Source organism: Salvia splendens, chromosome 6 (genome assembly GCF_004379255.2).
Source record: "Salvia splendens isolate huo1 chromosome 6, SspV2, whole genome shotgun sequence".
NCBI lineage: Eukaryota > Viridiplantae > Streptophyta > Magnoliopsida > Lamiales > Lamiaceae > Salvia > Salvia splendens.
Genome location: NC_056037.1, coordinates 31811803 through 31833065, shown reverse-complemented (window position 1 = coordinate 31833065; position 21263 = coordinate 31811803). Strand labels below are relative to the sequence as shown.

General features: G+C 38.8%; 2 protein-coding genes across 2 annotated transcripts; one reads left to right on the top strand and one right to left on the bottom strand.

Moving 5' to 3' along the window:
• Nucleotides 1–381: 381 nt before the first annotated feature.
• On the top strand, nucleotides 382–2350 carry LOC121807434 (2-oxoglutarate-dependent dioxygenase 19-like). The gene is made up of 4 exons (XM_042207668.1): nucleotides 382–671; nucleotides 759–1000; nucleotides 1469–1796; nucleotides 2048–2350. The coding sequence occupies exons 1-4, from the start codon at nucleotides 417–419 to the stop codon at nucleotides 2303–2305; spliced, it is 1083 nt and encodes a 360-aa protein (XP_042063602.1). The 5' UTR covers nucleotides 382–416; the 3' UTR covers nucleotides 2306–2350.
• Nucleotides 2351–5253: 2903 nt separating this feature from the next.
• Nucleotides 5254–5979, bottom strand: LOC121809121 (secreted RxLR effector protein 161-like). The gene has a single exon (XM_042209665.1). It carries the CDS (start codon nucleotides 5977–5979, stop codon nucleotides 5254–5256), a length of 726 nt encoding a protein of 241 aa, XP_042065599.1.
• Nucleotides 5980–21263: the final 15284 nt, after the last annotated feature.

Here is a 21263-nt window from a genome sequence, read left to right as displayed (position 1 = left end):
TTTTTCGTTACAATTAAATTTTACACGCTATACATATTATATACTAGTAGCACGCCACTAGGCTATATTATAATACAAACAGATTTCATGTGTTGTTAGCACGCACGCCACTAGGCTATATTATAATACAAACAGATTTCATAATCACATATTATAATAGATTTCATAATATTCCGTCAATTGATTTCTAAATTAACAAAATAAACGTGGGAACACGTGGCGGAATAGTGAAACCCCAGTACCTGAAATGCTCTCTATTGCAATTGCTACATATTCAACCAATCAACATTATTCTTCTACTCACTCCTCCTTCTATATATACCTCACTTACTACTTCCTTTTTTTTTCATCGCACTTTTTGTTTCCCATAACCTAACAAAACAAAACAAAAAAGAGAAGAAAGGTTATAACTAGCAATGGCATCAAGAGTTGCAGTTTCAGATTCATTTAAGCACTTCGAATTTGATACCACTCTTAAACTCTTGTCATCTTCTTCTTCTTTGAATTCCGTCCCTTCCAAATTCCACTTCACCAACGAGCGCTCTGCTTTCCCTTCCGACTCCCTCCCTATCATCGATTTCTCAGCCCTCGTCGCTAGAGATAATCCTCCTCAACGCTCCAAGGCTGTCCACGATCTCGCCACAGCATGTCGGGATTGGGGTTTCTTCATCGTATGATCAATACTATAACAACATATATAGTTACTATATTGATTAAATGTTGTTTATTAATATAGAAATTATGTTCGTGTTTGGCAGCTTGTGAATCACAGTGTGCCCGAGAGCTTGATGGAAGCAATGTTTAAAGCAGTGAAAGAGTTCTTCAGTTTGGCTGATTCGGAGAAGAAGCAGTACGAAGCCAAGAGTGCTTCAGATCCCATCAAATGTGGGAATTTCAACGTTGCCAACACTTCAAACCAGAGCTTCACTTTATGGAGAGATTATCTTAAGCTCTATGTGCATCCCACCTTCCACTGCCCCCACAAACCCCAACTCTTGAGGTACAAATATTACCATCTCCATTCACAAAAAATAGACAAAGTTGTAAATGATACGAATTTTAATGCTTAATTGGCAAAGTAAGAGAGAATGAGATAAAATGTGGTGGAAGTAGTGTTAGTGGATTATGGTGTGTGGTTAGTATAGAATTAAAACTTTCCATTTTTAGAATTAGTCTAATTTTGATGGACGACCCTGTCCGTCCCACATCGGATGTGAGAGGAAAGTTGGAAGGTGTATATATAATTCATGTCCAACCCTAATTAGTTTGAGGCCTTTTAGGAGTGACCCAAAAACAAATCCGTGCGGGTTTGACCCAAAGCAAACAATATTAAGATCCTAACAGACCCAAATTGATAAAACTAGTCCATTTTTTTGGACGAAGTTAGTACTACATTTTAGCCCCTTTTTCATATACATTTTGATTAATGTGATGGTAGTATTAAATATTAATGATGTTATGTTTGCAGGGATATGGTGCAGGAATACACCCAAATAACAAGGAAATTAGCATTAGAGCTAATCGAAGCAGTATGTGAAGCCCTAGAATTGAATCAACGTTACGTGGATGAAATATTGAAAATGGAATCGAGTTTTCAAATGTTTGCGACAAATTACTATCCACGTTGTCCTCAGCCGGATCAAGCCATCGGCCTTCCGCCGCATACAGATCCAGGTCTCTTCACGTTTCTCATACACAATGGTGTCGCCGGTCTCCAAATCGAGCACGACGGCAAGTGGTTCAATGCCGACTCTCCTCAGAATTCTATTTTGGTCAATGCAGCTGACCAACTTGAGGTATAAACCACTGAATTAGCCTAGGTTGTATAAATGTACTACCTCAATTCTTTATTGATTTTTTTAATAGTAGTAATAAATAATTAATATGGAAAAAAATAAAAGTAAATGAGATAATAATGTACTTAGATAAGACTTTTACTTTCTTTCATATTCCACTAAATTTATTTATCATTTTACAAAAGAAGTGACTTAATTAATAAAGGAACACACATATAGTACTAAATTACTAACAGCGTATAACCAAATAGATATTCACCAACGGAAAGTGTAAGAGCGTGAAACACAGAGCAGTGGTGAATGAGGAGAAAGATAGAATCTCGATCGTGGTGGCGAATGGTCCCTCAGGGGAGGCGGTGATCGGACCGGCGGCGGCGCTGGTGGAGAAAGATGGGCGAGCAAAGTATTATGCAATGAAGTATGAAGAGTATGTGGAGTCGCAACTCACCAAATCACGCGTCGATGGGAAATCCATTTTGGAACAGCAAATGATATTCTCTACCTATTAAATTATGGAGTTGTACTTTTTTATGTTTCTCTCTATCGAGTTTAATGTGTACGGTGTCTTTCATTAATAACAAGAGAATTTTAATGTCTATGGTGCCTTTCATTAATAACAAGAGAATAAAATGCAATCTTTCTTTTTTATTTTGTTCATATATACTTTCTAATTTTGGAAATTATATTCTTTTTAATAAGGTGAGACTCATTCTCCATTAACAATATTTTAATTAGTTTTTCTTTCTATCCCTCTCTTATTTTACTTGTTACTCATTAAAACTCGTGTTCAACCAAAAATACATCACAATACGAGTGCGGGAGTAGAGATGCCTTTTGACACTTCAAAGCCAGTTATAAGTTTCTACAACCGTAATTGTAGGGATCATACTAGTCCGGATTCACTAATTACCGAGACCACTTTGTTCTTATACAATAGAGCTTAGCTAATCTCTCAACCACACGGCTAACTTTACAAAGAAACTAGCTAGGATACAAGAATACAATATCTAGCTATTACAATCCTTCATTGAAGTGATCCTAGCACTCCTCGAACGAATGCTACTAGATCACCAAGGAGAACCTGCACACTAAGTGAACTTGTTAGCAAAACAACACAGGATCCTCTCGGATCTAAAGAGTAATGCACACAAGTAAACAGGAAACTCAAGAAACATAATAGATCTCGGTAATGGCTCAGCCACCCGCCTATAACACAAATCTATACTCCAGAAACCAGATCTAACGGAGCAACATTGAATCCACCAGTGATTCACCTCACACCGCAGATACCAACACCAACCGACTCCACCATACCAGATCTGGAACCTCCGAACACAAACTCACACAGAACCTCACACACAAAACCCTAGTTCTCACCAACACCACATCAACCGAAGCAGTTGCTTTCTCCAACACTCACACAAGATCAATCACTCAAAAAACCGTGATAGATCACAGAGAAATAGCCGGAGACTAATCGAAGAAGAAGAGAGAGAAGAGAGGAATTTCTGAGTCAAGAGAGTAGAGAGAGAGCAGTTTCGAATGATATGAATCGGCAAAGGAGAATGCAGGATATATATATATGTAACAACTCGAACTTTCGTACCTTATTATTATTATTAGCCTAAAGATAAATAATAAGTGATCGTTGTAGTATTCGAAATATGCCATTTTCATGTATGATAATTGATCTTGAAATTATAAATAATCGTTGCTTCGTTCTCGAATGAATATTTCAAGTAAAAAAAAAGGTAACACCAAATAAAAATTTATAATGTCCGGCATATCTCCGAAGTCCGCTAAATTACTATTATACAAATTTATCAAATCCTTACCTATTACAATTAGAGAAAAGTTCAAGCAGCCCGTTCAACGGTCGTGCTCGCACTCCAAGAAAGTCCGGTACACCATCAGGGAAGACTATGGACGTTATTTGTTTTCAAAAGGCTATCTCTGTGAGTTAAGGGTGGAGTCAGGAAAATTCAAGTTAAGGAGTTTTAAGCAGTCGAGGTGAGCTTTCTTGTACTGAAATACAAATCGTATTTTATGAAAACACGAATACATGTTCGTGATTCTTTAAAGATGTTGTCCTGCCATAAATGTTTTGTGTATGATGCCTATCTGTTTGGCTAAGGCCAAGTGAATTATGAATGATGGTATAAGTCGAATTCGGGTCCCAGTGAGGGTGGTGTCCCCGCTCGGACTAGTGTACACAAGCTACCTCTGACATGTTGGGCAGAGCAGGTGACCGAGGAAGGTGGCCACCTTCCCGGCACAAGGATACCTCTGACATATTGGGCAGAGAAGGTGACTGTGGAAGGTGGCCACCTTCCCGGCACATGTATGTAAGGTAACCGTGTGAGAACACCATCTCAACGGCACAATGTGATCAGATATGGCTAAGTACAGGAAAAAGGTACTGCAGTCCAATGTGAGTATTTTTAGTAAGCTCGGGTCTTTTCAACAACACCCCGAGTGTTACTGTGATGATGGCTTGACAATATTTTTAAATGTATATGTGTACTTTTTGGCAATGTGTTCACTGAGTACTTTTTGTACTCAGCCCTGCATATATTTCTAAATGTGCAGGTTGAGTAGCGAAGTGGTGGGGGAAGTGCTATTGAGACAAGACATTTAATTCAGTCATATTTTGACTCTCGGAGGTTCATGTCTTCATACATGGAACCGCGTTCATTTGCTTCCGTTGTGCATCTTAAAAGACTCAAGTCTATTTTGTTCAAAACTCTGATTTTATTTCGAGTTATTCCCATTTGTTTTGAGCTATGGTCGATTTGTGTTTTCCCCTTACTTCCCCGCTTCTTTAATCATCCCCTAGTCGCGATCAATCGTGTTTTCTATCCTTAGAAAATACGGTCGTGACAATATATCAACTGAGTATTAGGCTAGGGCAGCCACCAACCCACATTCTATCTGGGCCATCATAAAACACAACCCAAATAAAGTCCACATCCCAAATATTCAACATACTCCACCTTGGACATTATTCTGGGAAACCAATCTGCACTATCGGCTAAGGTTTAAAATCATCACACACTACAAGGCAGCCCCGTCAGCTCCAAAGAACATAAGTTCACTAGCATTTAGGGAAGCCACCAGGTTACCTTTAGACACCAGAGGGCTGACACTCATTAGTCTAAAGGACTTCATGCCTCTAGTCACCTAACACCCTTACCACATCTGATAAGGTGACTGAGGTCTTTCCCCCAGGACATGCAACCTATCCAAGGTCAAAATGCAAGTATTTTATGCAGAAAAGAAGTTTTTCAAGTGGTAAGCTCTTAGTTCCCGTGTCAGCGGGATTTCTATCAGTATGCACTTTTTGAAGAAAAACTTCACATTTTTCTACAATATCTTTAATGTAATGAAAACTTACATCAATATGCTTTGTTCTATCATGAAATACAGGGTTTTTACACAACTGAATAGCAGACGAGAATCAGCCAGTAGGAGGAGACTTCACAAATTTTAGTTCAGAAAGCACTCCCGTTAACCACACATCTTCTTTCATTGCCTCTGTAATGGCAATATATTCTAACTCGGTAGTGGACAGGGCCACTATGTGCTGCAGCTGAGACTTCCAGCTAATACATGACCTGCAAACTGTAAACATATAGGAAATGGTGGACTTCCTCTTATCCATATCATTAGCATAATTAGAGTCAACAAAACCAGTTGGTGACACACCATCATCACATTTAGAATAGCACAACCCATACTTAGTAGTATGTTTCAAATATCTCAGGAGCCACTTCAAAGCTTCCCAATGAACAAGACCAGGATTTGCCATGTATCTACTCAGGCAGGACACTGCATAGGCAATATCAGGCCTGGTACTTACCATCTGATACATTACTGATCCAATTGCATTTGCATAGGGAATTTTCTTCATGGCATCAATATCAAATTTAGTTTTAGGGCACAAATCTTTACTCAACATAAAATGAGCAGCTAAAGGCACAGAGGCAGGTTTAGCATCAAACATGTTAAATTTTTTCAGAATTTTGTACACATAAGGTTCCTGATGCAACACAAGCATACATTCCTTTATGTTCCTGAAAATATTTATTCTCAATATTTTCTGAACATCGCCAAGGTCCTTCATATCAAAATTCTCACTCAAAGCAGTTTGTACAGCCTTTATGGTTTTCAAACAGGGACCCATAATAAGCATGTCATCAATATACAACAGTAAGAAGACAAGCACAAAATCAAGATTTTTCACATATAAGCATGCATTAAAAGTACTTCTCACAAAGCACAACTCATGCATACAATTATTAAACTTGATATTCCACTACCTAGGAGACTGTTTTAAACCATACAATGCATTTTTCAACAAACACACATGATTGGAAAACTTAGGATCAACAAAGCCTTCAAGTTGTTTCATGTAAATTTGTTTATCTAAGTCACCATGCAAGAAAGCAGTTTTAACACCCATTTGTTTGAACTCCCAGTCAAAATGAGCACATAAAGCAAGCATTAACCACACAGTAGTGAATTTAACAACAGGAGCAAAAATTTTAGTATAATATACCCCCTCTTGTTAAGTAAAACCTTTTGCCACAAATCTGGATTTGTACTTAAGGCCCTCCACCTCATTTTTCAACTTATAAAGCCACCTGCAATCAACCACAGATACACCAGGAGACAAAGGTACAAGAATCCAGGTAAGATTAATTTTTAGAGAATGCATCTCCTCCAACATAGCATTATGCCACTAACTCCAGAATTTAGACATGACAGCCTGCTTATAAGACTGAGGTTCATCCCCATCAGATTCATACCCATTGAAAGCCAAGTTAATCAGAGCAATCAACCCCACATAACCATAATATCTAGAAGGTTTCTGAACATTAAGCCTTCTAGGTCTATCCCTAGATAACACATAGTCATTCAAGTTGGGAGCATCAATAGCATTTTGAATACCAGTGGGGCTATTTAACACATTCTGGGCAGAAACAGGAGGATTAGTTCTCACAGGACTGGCATGCATATGTAACACCCTGACTTTTTCTACCATTTTTATTTGTTCTCGTAGTGACATCGTTTGTGCATCTGAAAATTTTTCGCCTTTATTTATTTGTCGAGAGAAGTATTTCACTTTTTGGGCCAAACAATTGTTCTTTTACTGTCAATTAGGAACCCACTTGTCATGAGCCCAAAACTTTTTAATTCTCTCTTCTTTGAGCCCAAAATTAGTCCTCTTAATTTTAATCCAAAGATATCTACCACTCTTCAATTTTCAAATCCACAGTAGTTATCTATCTCTCCACCACCCTGAAAAAGAGGAATATAATTAGTCAAATCCTTTCTATGGAGATATATTCTCAATTTTTTTAATTCTCCATATCCAAACGTGTAACCCATATATATCTCAACTACTCCATATCAGTTTCAAATCTACAATTTATATATACACCCAAACTGTCCCACAAATTTTCATCACGTTTGGAGTAGGGCAGCCGTGAGTTTCATCAAGTTTTCACCCTGCACATTGAACGAATAGGTATAGCCTCTTCCCCTCAATTTTCTTGGAATAATTCATAATTCACGGTAGTTCCTCCACGAGAATTTAATTCGCCCTTGGGAATTTGTTGAATGATTTATTAAAGACTCAATCTTTAATGCTTAGATGTTGCCTTTTGTTTCGTCCGGTCTCAAATTCTTGATGCCCATTAATAACTGAAATCAAATAATTAGAAAACTTAATAAGAGTGAATTGGGGGAAAAGGGGGACGAAAACTTATAGGTTGGAGAAGCGGCGCTGCCGACGGAGGAGCTGACCGCCGACAGACAACGGCGGCAAGGCAGCTCCAATTCTGCTGAACGGCGACCATCGTGAACTCGGTAGGGACTGGTGAAGAACCAAAGTTAGAGAGAGAGGAGAATGCTGTTTGTGAATTGTAGAGGATGAGAGAGAGAGAGAGGGGGGAAATAGGAGTGGAATGGTTGTGTACGTGTAGAAAAAGCAGGGAATAGGAGGAATAGTTATTTGTTTAATAGTTATTTGTTTATTTCTTTAACTTTTAGTTTGACTAAGTGTATGCGTATTAAATATTTTGCGAAGCTGAGGTCGGGCAGAGTTTTTAAAATACGAGAATCTAGAAACCTTTCTAAGAGGAGATGAGGAATAATACGAGCACACACGTAGGATGTATGCATTCTAATTAGATGTTTTCTTGAGTTTGATGAGTTTATTATTTTATTTCAAATGGGTTTTCTTTCGCAAGCAAGTAAGGTGAAGTGAGAGTTATCAAGTTAAGAATATTAAGAGAACGAGGTGGACTTTCTTTTTAAATAAGGGCAATGCCCTAAGTATATTTTTATGTGAAAATAATATAAATATTTGTCATGTCTTGTTTTGTTTTATCTATGGAACCTATCTGATGTGGCTTTTGCCATCAATGGATAATCGAATTCGGGTCTGTCTAGGGAGTGAGTCTCTATTCAGGCTAGTGTACACCTATGGAGATCGCCTGCTATCTCTTCGAGTTGGCCGGTCTAGTGACTTGGAATGTGGCCACATTCCTTGTCATCAATGGATCAGATATGGTTGACATCTATGGGAAATTGACTGATCAGTCGAATTTTACAATGGAAATGATTTTAGTGTCTCGAACATTTTCAAAGTTAAAACCCGAGGTCACTCAATGGTGGCATGATAAATACTTTTTATAAAATGTTTTCGGCATGAGTCCACTGAGTGCATCAAGTACTCAGCCCTGCATTTATTTTTAAAAATGTGTAGGTTGAGATAGACGGGTGCGGTGGGTGTTGAGCAAGACCGTTGAAGAAATTTAAGTGTCTAGAATGTGTCATGTCTTCACACGTGGCATATTCCATCTCTCAAATGCTTACGCTAAGTAATTGTCCTTCTTTTGAGTTCTTGTATCGCTGAAATAATATTCATTTTTCAGTTGTTGATTGTTGAGATACTCTGATTTTATTCGAGTTATTCTCATTTGTTTCGAGCTATGGTCGAGTTGTGTTGTTTTCCCCTTTCTTCCCCGCTTCTTTAATCTTCCCCTAGTCGCGATCAACCGTGTTTTCTATCCTTAGAAAATGCGGGCGTGACAGCATATCACAAGCATTATAAATATTATCAAGTAGAGGCACATTGTTGACATCATTAGCTTGTAGATTTCCCTCATTGGGTGTCTCATCAGGAGTATAGACTGGATGAGAGTTCCATAAAGGCTGTTCCGCCTCACTTGGAGCATCCACTGAATGCTCCACACTAGTGGGCTGTTCTGTGGACTCCACCTCAATAAGAGGATCATTGTTCACAATATCTAAAGCAGGGTTGTTTGTCACCTTTAAGCAAGAGAATTCATCTTCATTAAAAACCACATCCCTGCTAATAATGACCTTAAACCCAGACTCACCTCTCAACCAGACCCTATATCCTTTAACACCCTTAGGATATCCCAGAAAAACACACTTTCTAGATCTAGGCTCAAGTTTATCAGTTTTGGTATGCACAAAAGCAAGACAACTAAACAACCTTAGATGAGAAAGATTCAAAGTTTTTCCAGTAAAAACATGTTCAGGGCACTGCCCTAACAAAGACACAAGGGGAGATCTATTAACCAAGTAAGTAGCAGTCAACAAAGCTTCACCCCAAAACTTTTTAGATAAACTTGATTTTGCAAGTATGCATCTCACTTTATCAAGTAAGGTCATATTCACTCTTTCAGCAACCCCATTTTGTTGTGGGGTATAAGGACCAGTTTTATGTCTTCTAATTCCAAAACCAGCACACATATCATCCATCTGTTTATTACAAAACTCTAGGCCATTATCAGTTCTTATAGCCTTAATTTTCTTTCCAGTCTGAGTTTCAATCAAAGTTTTCCAAGCAACAAGTTTTGCAAACACTTCACACTTATGTCTCATGAGGAAGCACCAAACTTTTCTTGAAAAATCATCACTAATTGAAAGAAAATACACAGAACCAGAATGAAAAGACACAGAAGCAGGGCCCCACACACCGATATACAAGTATCAAGAACATTTCTACTGATATTTGTAGGTACATGAGTAGGAAAGGTAACCCTATGCTGTTTACCATAAACATCAGCTTCAGATAAGATATCATGCCTTTTCAGAATATTCAGACCTTTTTCACTCATGTGACCAAGCCTATTATGCCACAACATAGTTTTATCAGTTTTAACAACATTGGCACATGCTTTTTCACATGTAAGAGGCACAGCAGTACAGACATACAAATCACATTTTCTTTTGGCCTTAAACAGACACATAAAACCTTTGCAGATTTTCACGCAACCTTCCCCCCATTTACCCTCAATGGTAGAGTTCTCAAGGGCAGTATAAGACATCAAATTATAGCATAGATCAGGAACATATCTTACATCCTTCAGGTTCAACACATGGCCATTATCAAACTTTAAACACACAGTGCCAATTCCAAGAATTTCACATTTCTTGTCATCAACCATTGCCACATAAGTATTAGTTACAAGCTTAATATCAGTGAACACTTCCTTGAGGGGACTGACATGATAAATACATCCAAAATCACATAACAAATCATTTGAAGTAAGGGGCACATAGGAGAAGCATTTATATACATCAAATCATGCACCATATACACAGATTCATTATCAGCATCATATTTGGCCACATTCACAAGATTTTCAAGCTGAGAGTTATTATTAGGAGATTTATTCTTTTTAGGCTTTGTACACTCTTTTCTGTCGTGCCCAACTTCTCCACAATTAAAACACTTCCTGAAAGATTTTGGGTCCTTGCTATTGGACCTAGATCTGTTCCTTTTCTTAGAATTAGAGTTGGTACCAGATCCACCATTTGATTCATTCCCCCCTCTTGACTTAGGTCTTCCCCTGACATTCAGAGCCTTGTTAAAAGCATTTTTATCAGCAGTCATTTCCCTTAATTCAAGTTCTTTAGATTTTAGGGAGCTAATAATCAAATCCAGAGGAAATGACAGCTTTCACATCACTGTAAGAATCAGGTATGACATTCATTAGAGCAATACTGGTGTATTCATCAATAGTTATATCACCAGATCTTTTAATATCCTGCACAAGCTTCTGAAATCTATCCACATTACACAACTAGAAAATTAGCCTAAGACTAACTAAATTTGTGGCACTTTTTTAAAACTGCCACTACAGATAGTCACTCAATACACCAATCTTTAGCCACACTTATATCCTAAACTAATATTGCATCTCCAAATAAATGCCATGAAGAGATTCATGTAGTGGTACTTGTGCCAAGTGTCATACCAATAAATAATACATTGAAAAATTTGTTTCAACTCAAAATAAAATGGACTCCAAATATATTTTCCCTCAAAAAATTTCGCCCAACATTTTCTTCAAAATCATTCCATCTCTCCATCTCTTCCCCTCTTTCTCTCTTCTTCTTCAAGGTAAATTCCCAATTGAAACTTAACAACCCTAGCTCTCTCATTCTCGACGTTAGTTCAAAAATTGCCTGTCGCCGTCTTCCGATTCTGCGATTCAGCGCCGTCGCCCTCTCTTCTCTCTCGAATCTGTCGCCGCCCCTCTGCCAAATTTCCGCTCTCGGCGAGCATCACTGTCGTCGCTCCATTCCTCACGACGGAGAGTCATCGCCAGTTGCTCCCCGGCGTTCAGCAGCGCCGCGCGACTGTCGCGGTTCAGCCCGTCGCTTCTGGACTCCCGAACTTGACTTGCAGATAATTAGTGAACACGTTGCTAAACGGGCTCCTTGTATGTCACGAATTCGATAAGATGATGGAGGTTTATGACCGGATTGAGGATTACGGGAGCCCTGATGCTTGTACGTACAACATTCTGATAAATGCATTTTGTGTGATGGTTGATTTGGTGAGCGCGCGGAAGGTGTTTGATGAAATGCTGAGGAGAAGGGTTGAGCCTAATGTGGTGACATTTGGGACTTTGATTAACGGGCTTTGCGCGAATTCGGAGCTGGATGCTACTTTCAGTTTGAAGAGAAGGATGGAGAGGGATTTCAAAATCAGACCTAATGCACATATCTAGATAGCTTTGATGAAGGGGCTTTGTAAGGTATTTCGATTGGATGAGGCCATTAGGTTGAAGGGTGAGATGTTGAGAAAGAAGGTGGAATTGGTTCCTGCGGTTTATTCTACATTGATCAGTGCGCCTTTCAAGGCTAATCGAAAGGGGGAGGTTTCTGGATTGTTGGAGGAGATGAGGGGAAACGGGTGTAAGCCCGATACAGTAACTTACAACGCAACGGATATTAGCACTTTATAATTTTTAGTACTAGTATTGTTTGTGTAGTTTAAGTCAAAGATGACCAACACTTAATATTGTTTAGTTTGTGTGTTCAAACACATTACATTTTTGTGTAAAATCATTTGATGGTTTGAATATTATTCTAATAGTTGTCATTTTATTTGAGTGAGTAGTTTATTAAATTTGAAGGATTAAAATGAATTTATGAATATTTGAAGGATAAAAATATAAATTATAGAAATATGTAGGTGAAAAAAGTAAATTAAATAAAATGAGGGAAAATTGTAATAATAAATATTTATTGGGGTATATTGTATATTTTTCCAAAAGTTAATGTAGTTTAAGAAAATATATCGTGGCATTTTCTAGTGACATTACACGTCATGTTTCATGGCACTTTTTGATTGCCATAATACAAGACCTATCCTTACACGTTACCTATAACTACAGCTACCGATAATGCACTTGCATGAAGTGCCATTACAGGCAAAGTGCCACAACAATAGTTTTCTAGTAGCTATTTTAGGTGTCATTAAAGGCTCATTTTCTAGTAGTGTTATCATCAATATCCTTGGATAAGTCAAGCTTAAATTTGAACAATTTTTCAAGCAAGTACATCCTTGAAGACATAGAAGTTTCAGTAAACAAAGTATCAAGGTGTTTCCACTTTTCAGAAGCAGACTCATATGATCAATTTTCCTAATCACAGAATCAGACAGATTGAGTACAATAGTAGCTCTAGCTAACTCATTCATCTCATCCAGCGTTTCTTGAGGAGTGTCATCAGGCAAAGAACCATGAACAGCCTTAAACACTTTTTGCTGAATAAGAATGCGTTTCAATTTCTGTTTCCAAATAACAAAATCATTTTTGCCATTAAAAGGAACCAAACCAACTGGTTGAGTCATTTTTAAAATCACTTTTGCAAGAACACAGGAACCAAGACAGAAACACAGAACCTTGAAAACTTTATAGCACAGAGACATACACCACAAGACAAAGCACACTTTCACACAACTTTCACACTAAATCAGACCTCAAATCCCTGGCTGTCACGAACAACACTGGCTAAGGCTATCCCAGTTCGCAATCACTCACTTCTGAAGGGTGCAGTGAGTCACTTAGGCAGTACCAATGCTTGGTGGTCAAGTAATGAGAGGTCAGAAAACACAGAGCACCAAGAAACAACAGAAGCAGAACACACAGAGAAAGCAAGAAACGACCTAAGTCTTTGCCAAAGTCTGTGTACCAGCAAACAATATCCCAAGCCTATAGTTGGCACTAAAACAGAAAAAGAAAACAGGAGATTCAGCCAATTTACTAGAGCGAAACCCCTCTCAAAGGAGGATTCCACTTGCCCACCTTCTTAATGCGACTCGGCGTGCTGGACTAGTCTACCCATAGCTCTAATACCACGTAGGGATCAGACCAGTCTGGATTCACTAATTACCGAGACCTCTTTGTTCTTATACAAGAGAGCTCAGCCAAACTCTCAACCACGCGACTGACTTTACAAAGAAACAAGCTAGGATACAAGATTACAATATCTAGCTATTACAATCCTTCGTTGAAGTAATCCTAGCATTCCTAAACCCTAAACCCTAAACCCTAATTCGAATGATATGAATCGACAAAGGAGAAGGCAGGATATATATCAACTGAGTATTAGGCTAGGGCAGCGACCAGCCCACATTCTATCTGGACCATCATAAAACACAGCCAAACAAAGTCCAAAGCACAAATATTCAAGAGTAATTAAACCAATAAGGACAAACAACTCAAATACTTGGATCATTACGTTACAGAGGCAGTATACAAATTTTAGGCCAGAGGTTTATTAGGACCATATACCTCGCAAAACTTGCAAAGTACTATAAAATTGTGGAGTAGTAATAGAACTATCAATTTGGGGATGGTAGGCCGTGTTGTACTGTAGAGCAATAGGATTTGGATCCGCTCTCGTTGTGAAATGCACGGCAGTGGTGCTGTTACATATATCCTATAATATTAAAATATTAATTTTTTTAGAAAATACTCCATTTATCCAATTAAATATGAATTTACTTTTCGATACATGAGATTTTATATAGTGTTATTTTGCAAGTTAACGAATAGAAAATAAAGTAAGACATAATAAGAAATAAAAATGATGCTTTTCATTTTAAGAAACGTTTCATTTTTAACGAGACAACTAAAAAAGTAAATGTTTATTTTTAATGGGATAGAAAGAGCATTAGAGTATTTAAACAATATTGCATTCCACGGAATCCGATCCCAAATAAATAAGAGCACCCCCATCGGTGCTCTTCCACAAGAGCACCTGTCGTGCCGACCGCAAGAGCACGTCCGTTCTCACCGATGCACTCTTGCCGTCGTGGCATTCTCTGGTTGGCCAACGGCAATGCCGTTGGTATTACATTTTTTTAAATTCGAAAAAATCTGAAAATTCAGATTTAATAAAAAAAAATATTTTCCACTTCCCAATAAAATATATTTATTTTTTCCCCACTTTTAATTTATTTTTCATTATTTTTACCCTAAAATTCACACTTTCATCTACAAATGCCCCCATTTCACTACAAAAAATCACACTACACCAAATAACTCTCACAGTCTCAATTTTTAGGATTTTAATTATGTAATTTTTATTTTCTAAGATTTTAATTATCTCAATTTTTAGGATTTTAATTATGTAATTTTTTATTTTCTAAGATTTTAATTATGTACTTCCCTCCGTCTCCATCCCCGTCCCTCAACCTGATCAAGCCGTTGGCCTCCCGCCGCACACCGATCCAGGTCCAGATTTGTTCTTCTCTTTCTTTGGTTTTTTTTTTCTCTTTCTTTGGTTTCGTTCTCTCTCTTTTATTAAACCAAACAGTAAAAAAAACAGGTTTGCTGACATTTCTGATAAATAATGGAGTCGAGGGTCTACAATGATGGCAAATGGCTCAGCGTCCAATCTCCTCCTAATTCCATTTTGGTTAATGTAGATGACCACCTTGAGGTAAATCATTATAACCATTTAATTAAGAAGATTCGAATAATTGACTTAATGATTTTTTGTTGTAATTTTCTGAATTATTTTTAAATGAATACTTCCATGACTTTTCTAAGAAATAGAAAACTTGTTATGGTAAAATGTTTGAGAATTGAATACATATGTACTTTTGCTTACAAATGGAAGGTTTAAGTCTCTAAAGCATAGAGCTATGGTGAATAAGGAGAGAGAGAATTTCAATCATTGTACTGAATGGCCTGGCATGGGATGCTATTGTCGGGCCGGCTGCGCCACTGGTCGAAAAGGATGGCTCTGCAATCTACCATTCTATGGATACACTACTTGGAATCGCAACTCACCAACCAAGATGTCGGGAGACATGGGGAGACATTTGGCTCCCGTTCAGATGTCGGGAGAAAGATGAAGCCACCAACCAAGAAGCTTAGTGGAGCCAAATTTATCAAACATGCCAAAGGCAACATAGCCACTGTGGTAACTGAAGAAGTCAACCACGTCGAGAACAAAGGTGGTTGGTATATCGACACGGGCGTCACTGCCCACGTGTGTGCCGATAGAAGTAAGTTCTATACTTACAAGACTGTTGAGGGGAGGAAGCTCAATATGGGGAACCAAGCCTCGTCCAAATGTGTCAACTTTGGAGATGTGGTCCTTAAGATGACGTCCGGCTTGACAATCACTCTAAGAAAATGCTACATGTCCCGGACATACGCAAGAACTTAGTTTCTGGATCAATACTTGTAAATAGGGGTTTAAACTTGTATTTGAGTCTGATAAGTTCTTTGTGTATAAGTTTGGAAAACCCATCGGAAAATGTTACGTAACCGAGGGTTCTTTTTAAACTAAGTGTATTGGCTATTCGCCGCGTTGAAATGCCATTGGCTAATAATGAAAATGCAAATACTTCCTCCTATTTGTGGCATTATAGATTAGGACATGTGAATCCTAATGCTATAAAAGTTTAGTAAACTTTGATTTACTAAAGACAAAAGAAGTCAATACCCAAAACAAATGTGAGACTTGTCTTGAGGCGAAAATGACTAGATTATCGTTTCATTCTATTGAACGAAACATGAAACCCCTTGAAAATTCACATTGATGTATGTGATTTAAAATTCGTGCAAACTAGAAGTGGTATAAAATATTTTATCACGTTCATAGATGATTGCATAAGATGTTGCTATCTTTATTTTTTAAGAAGTAAAGATGAAGCAATTGAAGTGTTCAAAAATTATAAGAACGAAGTCGGGAATCAACTTGGATTGTAAATCAAAATGATTCAAAGTGATAGAGGAGGCGAATACGTAGCCCCGTTTGAGGAATTATGCAACACAAGTGGTATAATTCTTCAAACTGTTGCACCATATTCACCACAATCTATTGGTGCTACAGAACCCAAGAAACTGAACACTTAAAGAGATGATAAATGCGTTACTGATTAGTTCAGGGATGCCCCAGAACATGTGGGGGGAAACTGTTTTGACAGCCAACTACATCCTAAACAAAATCCCACTCAAAAGTAAGGATGTTACTCCTTATGAGTTGTGGAAGAGAAGGAAGTCATCCTACAAATACCTCAAAGTGTGGGGGTGTTTGACAAAGGTGATGGTTCCTTTGCCGAAAAAAGTTACAATCGGTCCTAACACGGTTGATTGCATCTTTATTGGGTATGCACTTAATATGAGTGGTTATCGATTTGTTGTCTACAAGTCTGAAATACAGACTGCAACCGTAGGAATAACAATCGAGTCAAGAAATGTAGTATTTCTTGAAAAATATACTTCCTTGCAAAGATAAGGAAAATGTTGCATCCAATTCTGAGATGAGAATTGAGGATGAAGCCACTAGTTCTGAATCAGCGGATGAAGAGCCAGAATCGCACAAGCAAACAAGGCCCGATCCAAACGATACAATGCTAAGATGTGGTAGTAGGGTCAGTACACCAAAGACAGTTGGTCCTTACTATATTGCTTTTATGTTGGATGAAGAACTAACATCGATAAAAGTAGCATTTGCTGGCCTAGACGGACTGCATTAAAGAAAAACTGTTCAAAGCGAAATTGATTCAATTTTGCTAAACCACACTCGGGTGTTGGTTGATCTACCTGAAGGTGCTAAACCTTTATGATGCAAATGAGTCCTTAAAAGCAAGTTTAAGGTCGTTGGAACAGTTGATAAGTATAAATGGTGACTTAAGATGAAATCTATATGGAACAACCTGAAGGTTTTGTAGTACCTGGACAAGAGAGAAATGTTTGCAAACTGGTTAAGTCCTTCTATGGATTGAAACGATCATCGTTGCTTGAAATTTGATAGTGTGACGTTATCAAATGAATTTAAAATCAACGAATGTAACAAATGTGTCTACATTAAGAACACTGATAATGGATACATTATAGTGTGTCTCTACGTTGATGATATGTTAATCATAGGTAGTAACACCTAAGTGATTAACTATACGAAAACCTTGTTAAAGAGAAACTTTGACAAGAAGGATATGGGTAGGCATGCACAATCCGGCCCGGCCCGCCGGTTAACCGCCGGTTCGGGCCCGCCGGTTCATGAACCGGAACCGGGCCCGGAACCGGCGGGTTGAACCGGCTGAAGGGTCGGAGGGTCATAAGGGCCGGTTCAGGTTCGGGCATAACTTGAACCGTGAACCGGCGGTTCAAAACCGGCGGTTCGGCGGTTCGAACCGCCGGTTCAAAGGGTCGAACGGCTAGGGTTCGTAGGGGTTCGTAGGGGTTCAAAGTAGGGATAGGTATGAACCGGCGGTTCGCCGGTTTTGGGCGAAAACCGCCGGTTTTGGAGGAAAACCGCCGGTTTGAACCGGCGGTTCCGACCGGTTTCCGCCGGTTCCGGAAGCTTTTCAGGCGTAGGGGGCTAGGTGAGGTCAGAAACCGGCGGTTTGTGTCGGAAAACCGTGGACCAACCCGCCGGTTTCGTGGAAAAACCGCCGGTTTTGAGGTTGAACCGCCGGTTCAGGCGGTAAACCGGCGGTTCGGCCGAAAATTTGAAAGTTTGAAATTTGAATTTTTTTTTTTTTTCTTCCAATTTTACTCCTATAAATACCTCACTTCTCCTTCATATTTCCTTACCCCATTCTTGTGTTAACAAGGATTTCATTCTCAATCTCCATTTCTCTATTCTCTCATCATTCTCTCTAATTGCGCAAGTTTAATTCTACACTTTCTACTCACTACTATATTTGTTGTGCTCATAATTTACCACTTCTTTTATACTTCATACATATTTTATTCCAAGTCCATATTACTTTTCATTTATCAATATATTCAATATGTCTTCTACTCGTGGTGGATCGGGACGTGGTGATCGGGGCAAGGGAATAGCCCAAGATCAAAGCACTACGCGTCCCTCAAAATCTCGACGACCTAGTCGTCGAGATGTTATGGACGAGGTTTCCCGATTGGCAGCCGAACGCATGCAAGTAAGTAATGAAAAATTTGTTTTCCAATTCACATGCACAAAATTTCATTAATTTTTTTTTGCGTTCATACTTTTAACTTCTACGTACATAATATTTGTAGATGGAAGAAGATCATAGGACCGCCATGCTACTTGCTGAAATGCAACAAGGCGGGGGTAGGGGAGATGAGGAGTTCGACGTTACTATATCGTCGGACTCGGACAACAACGAGGATAGATCGCATTCTCGTATTCCTTCTAGCACCGGCGGAAATGAGGAGATGCCTCCCCCTGCACCCACTAACACGGCAAAACCTTTGAAATCGGACATTTTTATCAAACACTACAAGAAGGTGGCGGTGGTGATTCCAAGTCCTCACGATCCGAACTCTCAAGAAGAGACTTCGGACTTTCATGTTTATTGCAACTATTGCGATAAAGTGTACAAATGGTCCGCCGGTGGTGGATATGGCACCCTCCGTCGCCATTTAGTGGCAAAGCATCCGGTAGAATGTGGCACTGCCTCTACCCAAAGCCAACTAAACTTCCAACCCGCCGGCGCCGGCTCGGGTTCGTCAGGTGCGCCTCTATTTAAATATGATAAAAAGAATTTTGATGATACAATGACTAGATGGGCGGCTATGAAGCATATGCCCTTTAATGTTTTTGATGACAAAAGTTTTGAGGTTACTATGCAAAGTGGGTTGAATGTAGCAATCAAAAGAATAGGTCGAATGACCGTGCAACGATCTACCGTTCGGCAGTGCTTGGAGAAAAAGGTAGAATTATCACGTTATTTAGTTAACATGGGCCACAGGGTGAACATTTGCTCAGATGTTTGGACGGATTGTTTTAACCGTCATTCATACATGGGTATTACGGTTCACTTTGTGGACAACAGTTGGACTTTGAACAAGCGTTTAATTGGTTTTAGAGAATTTGAAAGTCCACACACTGCACCAGAAATTGCTTCTTTGATTATACAAGTGTTGAATGAGTTTCAGCTATGCAACAAGATATTTTCTATTGGTTTTGATAATGCAACTGCCAACACCGCAAGTATTGCCGATTTGATTGCGGCTTGTACACCGGTAATTGGAGGTAAGTATTTTCATCAAAGATGCATTTGCCATATTTTAAATTTATGTGTACAGGATGCCCTTGAATTATGGCAAAAGCATGTCTCTCCTATTAGAAATGCAGTTAGATTAATCCATCAAAAGCCAGCTATTGGCAAAGCATGGAAGAAATATTGCCATCAAAAGAATGTCAGGTACACGAATTTTACTATGGATGTGTCTCATAGATGGAATTCGACATATGATTGTCTGAATTCTACCTTGACACATAAAGATGCTTTATGTGATTTTTATAGAACTAACCCCTACCGTGATTTATATCTTTCGCATAGTTGTTGGGATAACAGTTTGGCTTTATTTAAATTGTTCAAATATTTCAAAAATGCTACTGTTGAATTGTCGGGTGTTTATTATTGCACTGCTGTTCGTGTTTTGGAGCATTGCATGTACATATCCCTTGGTTTTAAAACTTCAATGAAAAATGCTTCCTCTTCTCCCAAGTTAATGTGCGTTTTGTATTATATGATTGAAAAATGGCTCAAGTATTTCAGTGAGATTCCTAACGTGTTTTTGATTGCAAAGGTATTGGATCCAAAATGGAAATTAGCAGGTACCTCTAGAATTTTAGATTTTTATTATAACAATTTGAGTTCAATTGATCTTGGTCCCCTTCAAGCAATCCAATCCGATACCAGTGACGAATTTGGAGTCGACCTCTCAGAAACCTTTCAAATAAACCTCCCGGACCGGTCAGTTGTGCAACAAAACCTCGAGTATAACTTGCGCTCTCTCTACACCGAATATGAAACCAAGTATAACACCACTCACCAAGTCAGAAGACCCCCTCCTCCACAACATAACTATGGCTTTGCATTTCAAGCCGATTATGATGACCCCGACGCGCAATCCCAACTAGCCGACCTATACAACTACAGCACCGGCGGAAGGTCCTCAGGTATGGTCAGTGAATTAGATTTATATTTTGAATCACTCTTTTCCTTTGGTGATGAAGGTCCTACTCCTCCCGCCCAAATCGACGTCCTCGATTGGTGGGGAACCCACGAGAAAGATTTTCCCATCCTTGCTTCAATGGCCAAGGAGATTTTTTCTGTTCCGGCTTCCACCGTCGCCGTCGAGTCCGCTTTTAGTGTTGGCTCGCGCGTTTTGGATGAATCAAGAAGTAAGCTCTCGGCGAAAAATATGGAAGCCGTGATGTTACTTGATGATTGGGCCAAAGCTGACGTCCGAGAACAAGAAAATGATTGGAATGATCGTCAAGAGGGATCACAAGATGAATTCACCGGGGATGAAGATTAGGCCAACCGTCAACCGCCGCCGGCCAAACCAAATAGGTAAGTAAGGTAAGAGAACTACGTGGACTTTGATTCCCTAATGCAAATGAGCAATTGGGATACGTAGGCACCTCAACTTAAATTTTTAATTTAAGTTGAGCTCAAGTCCTTTTTCTTTTATTTCTTTTTTTTTCCCATTAATTCCTACTTTAAAAATATGCAAATACAATTACATAATTGTATTTGTATATACTCTAGTCGATGAAGTATATTTCTCTATACGGCTAAATGAGGGAAACTTTTGACAATTCTACTATAATTGTTGATTGTTAGACGAAACTCAACATTTAAAGTTGAATTGCTAAAGGTGTCCTTAA